At 54.2% G+C, this 12,299-nt stretch overlaps 1 protein-coding gene across 1 annotated transcript in view; it reads left to right on the top strand.

The window, feature by feature from the left end:
- The window catches only part of LOC138453328 (ferritin, lower subunit-like), a 64,173-nt gene extending 52,272 nt beyond the window's left edge, over positions 1-11,901 (top strand). The window contains exons 3-4 of the mRNA XM_069606051.1: positions 9,867-9,992; positions 11,511-11,901. Coding sequence (XP_069462152.1) covers positions 9,867-9,992; positions 11,511-11,657 — 273 coding nt within the window. The 3' untranslated portion in view covers positions 11,658-11,901. The remainder of the gene's footprint in view (positions 1-9,866; positions 9,993-11,510) is intronic.
- Positions 11,902-12,299: the final 398 nt, after the last annotated feature.

The raw sequence follows: 12,299 nt of genomic DNA, 5'->3' as shown, positions 1-12,299 counted from the left end.
AGATTCTTTGTCTTGTTTTGCCCCAGTTTCATCTCAAGATTTGTTTACACCCTCATAAACGGGCTCCTCGCTCCTTATTATCGGGCACACTTGTGGGGAATGCCTCCACCATTGGTAAATGTGTTACTACAAGTGATTTCTATTACCCAGAGCTGGGAATACATACACAAAAGCAGCTTGTCACTCGAGGGGTTTCGTAGGCTTAGTTGGGGCTGCATGCCTTACTTCTGCATTATTTGTCATATATTTTTGCTTAAGATTTGCCAAGTTTCTAATTTGATCTATCTGGGCTACTGGAAAAAACGTTCTGCAAGTCCAAAGGGTGTATATGTTTGAAGAGGGGAGCAGACTCCTAACCTGGCTCCTGCTGGGCGGGGGTGGAGAGAGGGGTTATTCCAGGTCGTTGGTTCGAATTGTTCTGGGGTTTCCCACTCTCCGGTCTGGGCTCTGCTGTTGGGTCCTTCTTCGCCCTTTTTGAGTACACCTAATGCTGTTTATGGGATGGGATGCTACGGTGGCGTGTCACACAGCATCACAGAAGAGCCTCTGACTGAGAGGAATTCAGCACTTCCGGTATTCCTCTGTGGCTGAGGTCCTTTGGCAGACCTTGAAGAAGGCTGCTGATCGTGGTCCTGCTGGTACACTGAAGGCTTTGGTTTTTCCCAGCTGCTGAGGTGATTTGTGGGAATAAAGTTGGCTTTAGGAAGGAGAGCCTGGTGAGAACTTTAGGGGCGATGGCGTTGAATAGCCATTCCTGGCTGTTATAGGCAGTTGTACACATTTTTATTACATATGCATCCTGTGTCCGAGTGCAAGGGTAAAGGAAGGGTTTAGATGAATGGAGACGCTCCTAGCCATGTTCCTGAAGGATGATGGTCGCAACTTCTGTGCGGGTGCTTTTCTGACCTCTACCTCTGCTGGTTCTGCACTGGGTACAAGTGTGTGTTCTGTAGGAAGCAGGTTATGAAATTTTGGGTAAGTTAGCCTTGAACGATGTTTCTGTGGTACGTGGTAGAATCTCCAACACATTGTAGTAAGCAATTGCTTGCTGCGTGCATGTTGATAACTGGCCTTCGTGCCAGGGGCGAGTGACTTTTTTGGCTGCCTAGTACCTTTATGACTTGAAATTGTTCACCCTGCGGTTAGCTGGTAGTTGTAGTTCTCTTTTTCCCGAATGCCTGAACTTCAAGGGTGTCGTTGGGAGCAGACAGAGCGTTGACCAGGCCAATTTTGAAGGAAGTCCTTGTTGAGCTTGCCTGGCTTGCTGTGTTTTTTTGTTTTTGTTATGACCTGTCTTGGTTTTGCAGACTAGCTGCCCTAGCAGCCCCCACGTATGCCATTTAAAAAAATATTGTACCCGGGGAGGGGGGGGGCGTGGCTAGGCAGCACGCCATGTGGCTGTGTTTGCCCTGAGCTCTGCATCAAGGTGCCCAAGTCTAGTGATTTTTATCGCTTTAAAATGGAAATTCTCGCCCGATTTGCATCTCCGAGGCGAGATTGAGAGAGTGGCAATGATCAACGAAGGCGTATGAGGCTAATACATCCCGAACTTGGAACTTTCTTGGAGGCAGCATGGTGAGGATGGAGAAGAAAATGGCGACGCGCGCCAACTGGAGCGACCGCTGGAGCATAATGTTGCCAGCCGCACTGCATTGACAGTGACTCTGTCGTTTTGTCCCTTTGGCTGTGCGGTGTGGGGGGGGCTGTCCTGTTGTCCCCCGCTGGGGCTCTGTGGGACCTGAGGGGCTTGTCTGGAGAGGAACGTCCCACTGTCTGGCGGCTGCGCAGGAGAAGTGGACTGGAGGCTGGTGTGTCTGCCCGGTCTCCAAGATTGCAGTGTGCAGATTCTCCCTGTTGCCGGTCCCGGAGCTGGAGAGGTGGGGGGTGCTGGGACGCCGCAGCGTCTGTGGGATCCCTTCCCTGCTGGTTCCCACCTGCCAGTCTTCCCCCTCCCGGATTTCACTTGGAGCGGGAGTCAGAGTTGAGTTATGCAGTGTGGGGGGGGGGCCTCGGCGTCCTCCGCTGGAGCGCAGTGCGGGCAAGGGGAGCACGAGGGGAGTGGAGCTTCCCACTGCCCGGCAGCTGTGAGGGTGGTGCAGAGCCGGGGTTTGAACCATGGGACTTTTTTGGAGTCCAAGGGCCTCCCCAACCCCAGGTCATGGATGTAGGCCTCCGACTCCTCTGCTCTGCGCATGACAGTAACCAGGTCCTTGCTGCGTGGAGCACTGAGCCGAAGGCCTACATGAGGACATCCCGAAAGCGATGGATTCGCTGAAAAAGGTGAGAAACATTTATTTTTGGTAAATGCCTGTGCAATCCAAGGGTATGTATATTATGCAATGTGTGTGACTGACTAAGTGTATGGTGTATGGGTGGCTGGGTGTGCGTATGGAGTGTATGGTAATATGGGTGTATGTGTAAATGAGCAAGTGATTGATGTGAATGTGTGTGTGCTTGTTCTTAATGCTGGGCTGAGGAGCTGTTTTTGGGGGTTGGATGAGGGAGAGGGGACGGCAAAGCATATTATGCAATGTGTGTGAATGAGAGTGTATAATGTATGGGTGGCTGGGTGTGCGTGCCCACCCCCAAACCCACCACAACCTTAGACACCTTTGGTTGGTTCTGGCTCCCTCGTACGTTCTGGCATATTTGTGGGAAATGGTTACACCCCCGCCAATGGGTGAGTGGGTGAATGGGAATGAATGTGTGCATAGAAGGCTGGGGCCCAGACAAGGGCCATTGGAGCATGCATGTTCTCCAGCATGGGGTCTGGCATGGATTCACATGCTCATGAATATTCCCCGTCGTCAGGCTGGGAATCCTCGGTAAAGAAAAAACCAGTATCGGTTTCGTTTCTGATCTGTCTTTCGTAGTAATAACCAATCACTGGTCTCTGCGTCATACTGACCACAGCCAATGACTGCCCTCTACCTAAGCACCGCCTCTGGCAGCCATCTTCAGATTTTTACCGCACGTTCATGTGTTGGGATCCTCGTGCTATTGCTCTCGAGCGTTAGTGCTATTTTTTCACGTTTTTTCTCAAAAACTTCGGTTTTTTTCGGTCAAAAGAGCCTCAAGCTCCACCGACTCTCCATCCGATCAACGGGGACCCGTGTCGGATTCGTCTGCGCCCCTCAAGGGTGAAGATTTCGTCGAGCTACGCTTTTGGAGGACTCCAGAAGCTTCTCAGGCCCGGACATGGCCCAGGAGAAGGGAAGCTCGACGCCCGGAAAGCTGTTCAGGGTCTGCCCTGGATGCCAGCTGCAGAACGTCTTTAAGGAGGACGAACACTCCTTTTGTCTCTACTGCTTACATGAGGACAAGACGCACGTGGAGAAGGACTGTGCGTTTTGCGGCAATATGTCGGAGCGGACCATGAAGGACCGCCATCAACGTCTCGCCAACTGGCTGGAAGGGAAGAGCCCGTCAGGCGAGAAGAAGAGTAAGAAATCCGAGCGGTCTTCTAAGACCTTTGAGGACGCCCCGGCGACGGGGGTCCAACACAAGGCCAAGCACCGCGAGTCCGCTGGCACCGGGAGCGCCGAACGGTCGGGCTCTACGGGCGCCAGGCAGGGCGCACCCTCCCCGGCACCTTCAGCCACGAGCCAACGCTCTGGGTCGGGTAAGAGGAAGGGCGATCACCCGGCGAAGCTCCTGGAGAGGCCCCGGTCGAGCTCGAAGGCCCCATCGGAGGGGGAGCGAGGCAGTGTCCCCCCCCCCTCAAGGATAAGGCGGTGAGCGCACCTAAGGTGGTGAAGGCCTTAATCCATCCGGCCAAGCCCTCTATCGATACTGTCGCGGCGGCCATGGCTCAGCCTGTGGAGGCTACACCAGTGGTGGCGACCTCGGGGCTCAGAGTCTCCCTGCCACCGCGGAGGGAGTCCTCTTTTGTGCCCATCGATAGGACCCCCGTGAAATCCCCGGCGGGGAAGAAAAAGGGGGGGCAGGGCGTCGTCGTAGATTCGGCTTCAACCTCGGAGGAAGAGCTGATCGAGGTCTTAAGCCCCGGCCTTGGCGTGGAAGAAGACCGGCCCGTCGGGATGGATCCCGACGCAGGTGACGACGGGGCCCCTGATCGCCCGTCGGATTCCCCTCTGCCAGCGCCGCAAGACAACTCGGCGGCCATTTTGTTGGCTATACAGTCCTTATGCTCAGAGATCAGGACGAGACTACCGTTGCCGACGGAGGAACCTCTCCCGTCGGATCCTGAACCGGGACCTTCTGGTGTTCCCCCGCCCAAGAGAAGGATTCACCCTCCACCTCCTTTTCAGCCGTCGCCCCCCGTCCAGCCCTCCTCCCCGTCCACCCGAGGGGATGATACGGGGACTGACACGGCAGCGACGGGTACGGACGACGAGGTATACGACGAGGATCTACCGTCACCTCCCACCAGGGCTTCTCCGCCCGACGAGATTGGATCGTTCCACTCCATGATCGCCAGGGCATCCGAGCTTTTCCAACTCTGCCCTGAGGAGAAGAAAAAGGAAGGATTCCTTTATCAACGGCGCAAGGCCAAGAGGAAGACGGTCCTCGCGGTGCCTCTACTGGACGACATTTGGGATGAGGGCCTCGCCCTCCTCAAGAACCCTTCCACGACGCCAGCTAGAAGAGACCGGTACGAGAAGAAGTACCGGGTCCCGGACGCGGCCCCCCTGTGCCTCCGGGCACAGCCTACCCTGGACTCCGTCGTCTCCGCGGCGGCCAGGAAGAAAGCGGGGGGGGGGGTGCGGCCTCCACATCGACTTCCCCACCGGACGGCGAGGGAAAGAAATTGGACGCTATGGGACGCAGGGTCATCTCGTCTGCAGCGATGACTATTAAAGCGGCCAACACCTTGGCTATCGTGGCCCGCTACGACAGAGAGCTATGGTACAAACTGGCTCCCCTGCTGGACTTCCTACCGGACGACAAGAGGGCGGATGCCCTGGAGATCCTACAGGAAGGTGAGGTGGCGTCGGACCACGCCATCACTATTGCGACGGACATCGCTGACACTGGGTTTCGCCAGCTGGGCAACGGCGTGTGCCTTAGGCGGCGTGGATGGCTCAAGGCTACGGACTTCCGTCAAGACGTACAGACCAGAGTCCTGGACATGCCGTTCGATGGGAACAACCTGTTTGGGAAAACAGTGGACGATTCCCTTCAGGCCATTAAAGCGGACACTGAGACGGCCCGGGCCCTTGGGGTTCTGCAGCAACGACGGACGCCCTTTCGGAGCAGCGGAGGCAAGGGCGCCTCCAAAGGTTCCGGCGGCGGTTTCTCCACCTACCGTCAAGCGGCCCGCTCGTCATCTCAGGAGGCCTACAGAGGACGAGGCAAGTCGGGCGGACCCCGCCGTCGTCGCCAAGGAGGTCAAGGCGGCAAAGCCTCGTCGAAACAGGATTGAACCGGCCGTGGGGTCGGGCCCCCACCGAAGCACCCCGGTGGGAGGCCGGCTGGCGAGCTTCGTCGGCGTGTGGGAGTCCATCTCCACCGACCGTTGGGTGCTGGACGCCTTAGCCCGGGGCCACGCGCTCGAGTTTCAAAGAAGGTGCCCGCACGTCCCCCCCGTGGCCAGGAAAGAGCTTCACGTCCCTCAGCTTCTCCTGGAGGTAAAGGCGATGCTCAGGAAGGGCGCCATCGAACTCGTCCCAAAGAGGCTTCGGGGCTCCGGAGTTTACTCGAGATACTTCCTCGTGAAGAAGAAGACGGGAGGATGGCGCCCCATCCTAGACCTGCGACGTCTGAACAAGTTCATCAAGGCGCAGAAGTTCCGGATGGTCACCCTCCAGCACGTCCTGGGTCAGCTGGAGGAAGGAGACTTCCTGTCGTCGTTGGATTTGGAGGATGCCTACTTCCATATTCCCATCCTAAAGGGGCACCGAAAATTCCTCGGGTTTGTGGTCCAAGGGCGTCACTACCAGTTCAAAGCCCTCCCCTTCGGACTACGGTCGGCACCCAGGGTATTCACCAAGTGCCTTGCACCGGTGGCGGCGCAGCTGCGCCGCGAGGGGATCCACGTCTACCCCTACCTGGACGACTGGCTCATCCGAGCCAAGACGAGGGAGCTCGCCGTGGAGCACACGGCAAGGACCGTCCAACTTCTCACGGACCTGGGATTCTCCGTGAACTACGCCAAGTCCCACCTGGTACCCGCGCAGAACGCACTGTTTCTGGGAGCGAAGCTCGACACAGTGTCCCTTCTGGCCTCCCCGTCGGAGGAAAGGACCAGGTCCATCCTGGGCAAGGTACAGCGGATGTTGGTTTCCGACGCGGCCAAGGTGAGGTCCATCAAGTCCCTCCTCGGAATGATGTCTTCTTGCATCTACCTCATTCCCATGTGCAGGCTCCGGATGCGCCCGTTGCAGGAGTTCCTGGACGCGCGCTGGATCCAAACGACGGGCGGCTTCGAGGAGAGGATCACACTCGACGAGAGTTTCCGCCGAGCGGTCCGGTGGTGGGGCACCCGCGCGCATCTGACGGCGGGCATGGACTTCCAGACCACCAGGAGACAGTGACCACGGATGCCTCCCTGGAAGGGTGGGGAGCGCACACCGAAAATCTGCACGCGAGAGGCCTTTGGCTCCCGACGGAGAAGTCCCTCCATATCAACGTCCTGGAGCTCCGTGCAGTGTTCTGGGCCCTCAGGTCCTTCCTTCCGTCCCTCAAGGGCAAGGTGGTGAGGATCTTCACCGACAACACCACCACCATGTTTTACATCAGGAAACATGGCGGAACCAGGTCCCCAGCACTGTCCAAGGAGGCGCAGGACCTGTGGCATTGGGCCGTCGCCCAAAGGATGTTGCTGGTGCCGTTTCATCTGGCAGGGATAAAAAACACCATCGCCGACTCACTCAGCAGGGAGCTGCGCTCGTGCCACGAGTGGGAACTACGGCAGGATCTAGTGGATCGCCTCTTCCGACGGTGGGGCACACCCCAGATCGACCTGTTCGCGACGGCGACGAACTCCAAGTGCCGGAGGTTCGCCAGCAGGTTTCCCCAGGCGAGGAGCATGGGCGATGCTTTCTCGTTCCCCTGGGAGGGCCTGTTCCTCTACGCGTTCCCTCCTTTGCCACTGCTAATCGGGCTCGTCAACCAGCTCAAGAGGTCACGGTGCAGGATGATCCTCGTCGCACCTGCGTGGCCGAGGCAGATATGGTTCCCGGACCTTCTGGACTTGTCAGCGTCCCCGCCAATCAAGCTGCCGGTGGACGCGGATCTACTCTCCAGGGAAGGAGGCGCCATCCTCCACCACGACCCGAAATCGCTGAACTTGCAGGCCTGGCTCCTGCAGCGCTAGAGTTTGGAGGATACGACATACCGGCCGACTGCAGAGAGGTTCTTGCAAAGGCCAGGGCGTCCTCGACTCTTAAATGCTACGGACACAAATGGAAGAGGTTCTCTGTCTGGTGCCACGCACAGAAGATTAACCCTCTACGGATTACGGCTCCCCAGGTACTGCCGTACCTGCTGACGCTGGCCAAAGCTGGACTGGCACACGCGTCCATCAAGATTCATCTTGCTGCGATCTCCCGATACACCAGAGCCACGGGCCGGACGTCCTTGTGGTCTCATCGTCTGGTGAAAGAGTTCATGAAGGGACTGTTCAGATCGTTCCCGCCGGTGAAGGCTCCGGCCCCGGCGTGGGAGCTCAACGTGGTGCTGACCAAGCTCATGGGACCTCCGTTCGAGCCTCTGCACTCGGCCCCGTTGAAGTTTCTGTCGTGGAAAACAGCGTTTCTTGTGGCCATCACCTCTGCACGACGGAGGCCCCGTACTTGACTTTTCACGACACGAGGGTAGTGACGCACCCCTCCTTCATGCCCAAGGTACCGTCGGACTTCCATCTCAACAAACCCTTGGTGTTGCCTGTGTTCTTCCCGTCGCCTTCGTCGCCGGCTGAGAGGACTTTGCACTCGCTGGATGTGGCTAGAGCGCTGAAGTTCTATGTGGACCGCACGAAGTGTTTTCGGAAGACGTCACAACTCTTTGTGAACTTTGGACCTGTCAAACAGGGGAAGGCTCTCTCGAAGGCTTCCATTTCCAGATGGCTCTCCGGCTGTATCATGTACTGTCATCGGTTGGCAAACCGACCGCTGCCTAGCCGTCCGAGAGCCCATTCCACCAGAGCGATCGCAGCTACCACGGCGTTCCTTTCTGGTGTGCCCCTGCTGGACATATGCAGGGCTGCTACGTGGAGGTCGACGCACACCTTCACGAAATTCTACTGCGTTCATCGGGATTCCAGGGAGGAGTCCAGGGTCGGCCAAGCAGTGCTGCGCAACCTGTTCGCCTGAGGTGAGCCTGGTGAGGAGATAAGATGCTTAATGTTGAGTTTGATGTAATGCTTAATGTTGAGCCTTTGCCACCTCCCGTGGTTGTGCATGTGTGTACTGCTATGTATTCTTTATTCATGAGCATGTGAATCCATGCCAGACCCCATGCTGGAGAAGGAACAAGTTACTTACCTGTAACTGTTGTTCTCCAGCATGGGTCTGGCATGGATTCACATGCGAACCCTCCCGCCTACCCCTCTGCGGCTCTTCACTTGGTCATACTGCCACTTCACGTGCTTCCAAAATCTGAAGATGGCTGCCAGAGGCGGTGCTTAGGTAGAGGGCAGTCATTGGCTGTGGTCAGTATGACGCAGAGACCAGTGATTGGTTATTACTACGAAAGACAGATCAGAAACGAAACTGATACTGGTTTTTTCTTTACCGAGGATTCCCAGCCTGACGACGGGGAATATTCATGAGCATGTGAATCCATGCCAGACCCATGCTGGAGAACAACAGTTACAGGTAAGTAACTTGTTCCTTTTCTTACATGTTTTAATGGTATTTTTGGGCAAAGCCATCTTGATGAATTGTATTACATGGAGGAAGGTTTGGGGTGTGGGGGCGTTGAAGCACAATAGGACAGGCAGACTGGCCATTTTTTTTTCTTTGGCATGCAATGTCTACTCGCATAAGGGGCAAGGCCAATATGATGTGTGTTCGGACCTGGGGAGGGTGTGGGCACTTGTGCAGTCAGCAAGTAATTGTTTTTTCCTTCAGGGTTTTACTGGTATAGAAGGCAAAGGGAACATGATGGATGTACCTATATGTTTGGTGGAGGTATACGTGCAGCCAAACAAGGAAATTGTTCCTTAATGTAGCATTGCATGTTTTACTGACATTGAGGGCAAATTCAACTTGAGTATCCTAACATAGGGGTGCAGGGGTTGGGAAAGAATTTGTGCAGCAGCATTAACATGTTTTCCTCTTGTGGCAGGAGAGTTTTACTGGCATTAAGGGCAAAGCCAACAAGAGAATGTTTGTAAATGTGGATACTGGCAGAGCCAACATGAACATTCTTTCTTATGGTATAATTACTGTGCATAATATCACTGGCCATGCTTGGAGTTGGTTGGTACATTTGGGAGTCTGGATCCAGACGCAGAGTCCCCATGTTTCTACGCCAGGTGAAAGATTTAAGGTTTGATCAAAACACCTACTTCCATCTTTCACCTGGTGCTGTGCATGGTGTGTACCTGCAGCAGCATGACCATCGTGGGAACTTTGCATTCCTGGTGATCGAGGCCTGCCCAGAGTGCTGTGCGGCCCATGCTTCGTGGCCGTACATCGGGGAGGAGCCCCTGAGCATGACTTGCAGGGGAGCCCTGCATTTTGTGTTACACCACTACCTGCGCTGTGCATGAATTAATGGCATGGCTGCACTGGAGTGTCCCCATGACCCGTGTGCAGTACAACAAATGTCACGTAGGCTAAAGGATCTGATTGCGCCTAGAAGTTCCTTAGTGCCTAGATTTCAGAGCACTATGGAGAGTCCTTTTTGTCCTAAGCCTCCTGTTCTTACATCTCTTTCCCCTTTTCTTTCTATCTTAGAAGCCGGCCCGCGACGAGTGGGGCAGCGGTCTCGAAGCAATGGAAGTGGCTCTGCAGCTGGAGAAGACCGTGAACCAAGCAATGCTGGATCTTCACAGAATGGCTGGAGAAAAGAATGACCCACATGTGAGCACACTAGATTTTTCTGTTTTTAGCTTGGTTTAATGCTTGGAGCTTGGCCTGACACTAGCATTGCTAGTTCCTCCTGAGGCGCTCTATTGCAGCCCCGTCGAGGGAGCCTCCGTTTGCATTCTAGGACAGCAAACCTTTACCAGCATATGGACTGAGCCATGTTCATACTGCTGAGTACACATCTGAAACCCGTCAGCTCAGATAGTTTGTGGTGAGCTTTCATGTCACCAGTAGGGCTTCGAGCTCGGGATATGACAGAAGGCTACAGACCGCCAGTTGCGCCTTCATGGTTGAGTGTGTGTGCAGCTAGTGCAACCTATGAGGTATAAAGTAGGTAGCCAGTTGAGGATCTGATCTGGAGGGTACATGCATCCCTTAACTGGAACGCTTGCCCTCGCCCGCCTCCTCCCTCCCACCCCATCCAGTAGTGGAATTGTTCAAGATCAGGCTCAAGCTCCACTGGTTACCTGGTGAAGCCTTCCTAATCCCTATACACAAGCCATAACTGTTGGCTTTGCTAATGCTTCTTTTGAACATGACTTTAGTGAAAGGCACAAATGCGAGGACACACATTGCTTTTAAATCGAGTGGCTGAAGGTACACCTGGTCAAGACGTGTGTGTATTCCTCCAGGAGCACATTTACATGCAATTACGCCATTAACTCTCAGAAGACTTCTTATAAATAACACTGGCATGGCGTATAGAGCAACAGTTTGAAGGTACTGCTTGATAGAACTCGCTCAAGGAAATTCCAGGAGAATATGTTTTGGGCTAGGGCTGGGTAGGAAGTGGGTAAGAATGGCCTATGCAAACCCTCCTCAACAGTCCTCCTGGCATGGCTTTCAGGGGAATGTCCTACATGAATGTATGTATGCAAATTATATGTATGTAAATATTGGCCCAAGGCGCTAAATCTCTCCGAGGTGTCCTGTTCCCAGTCTATGTTCCTGTACAGGACTCTGCCACCATTCTCATCCATGCCACCATTGTAACTTGTAAATTACTGCGTCTATCATAGTTACATGTCTTTATAACGAAACATTTTATGAAGAATGCACTTATAACGAAACTTTTATAATGAAAAATATAAAAAATTTTGGGGGGGGGGGTCAGAGGGTCCCCATCCAAAGCCCCGTTTCCCACCCCGAAAAACCCACCCCAACAGTTTCCTCACAAGATGCAACCCTTAATAAAAGATTCAATATATGTGCATTATTCATAACATTTTCCTTATAAAGAATGCATATTGTCTAGCATATAATGTATCACTTCCGGTGCAAATGTACTGCTAAATAAATATACAAAGTGTGTGTTTCTAAACTAGGGGCCTCACGTGCAGACATGCAACTCTTTGAACTTTGGAGGCGGGGTTGCGGGAGGGGGGTGCTACTATGTGCTCGGTCAAGCTGGAGCATATGTTCAGCCAGTTCTTGCCCTGAGCAGGCGGGGCCTGTTGATTGTGCTTCCCTAAATTCTCCCCTCTCATCTCTGCACATGCTCTTGCCCCACAGATGTGCGATTTCCTGGACTCCCCGTTCCTGTCGAGCAGCGTGGACACCATGAAGACGCTGGGCGAGCACCTGACCAGCCTCCGGAAGTTGGGCGCCAGTCAGCCGGGCATGGCGGAATATCTCTTTGACAAGCACACTCTAGGCTGATCGCGTGTGACACGGGACCTCCAGAGAGCCACGGACCTAGAGGGGAATGCAGGCTGGTCTGGGTGCTGAGGTGGGCTGCAAGAGCTGTGCTGCCGTGCCACTGCAGCCGGCAGCGGGGGACCAAGCGTTGCCCCTTCTTGGACTGTCCTGCTTTAACCCAAAAAGCTTCATGTCTCTTAGAATCTTTGACATTTTTAGCAATCGTGAGTGACTCAAATTTGTAATAAAATGAATTTGAATAAAAGGCATGTGTGGCGTTCTTTATTTTCCCACTTCATGTTTTTCTGACTTGAGCTCTCGTGGGGGTGCTTTATAATATTCTTCTGGGTTTTTTGTTCGGTGCCAACTTGGTTACCATGCCCCTGTTTATTGTTTCAATTCAAGCAGGTGTCGCAGGTAGTGTGGAGCATGAAAGGGGACAGAAGTGACCCCGACCCCTTAGAGCAAAAGTTTAAAAAGGATTCTCCACACCTCAAATGAGCGCCACACTGAGTATTTGGGTAGGTTCATTTATTGTATTCGATTGAAAAATGCCCTTTACAGATGACGCGTGTTTCGACACACCAGTGTCTTTTTCCGCTGAAGTCTGCTGCCGTCTGGATTGACTAGGAGGGGGATTTAACCCATGACTGTGTGTTACAC

This window comes from Ambystoma mexicanum, chromosome 1p (genome assembly GCF_040938575.1).
Source record: "Ambystoma mexicanum isolate Mex_15411 chromosome 1p, UKY_AmexF1_1, whole genome shotgun sequence".
NCBI lineage: Eukaryota > Metazoa > Chordata > Amphibia > Caudata > Ambystomatidae > Ambystoma > Ambystoma mexicanum.
The sequence above is the reverse complement of the archived record's forward strand: the minus strand, read 5'-3'. Positions and strand labels throughout refer to the sequence as shown.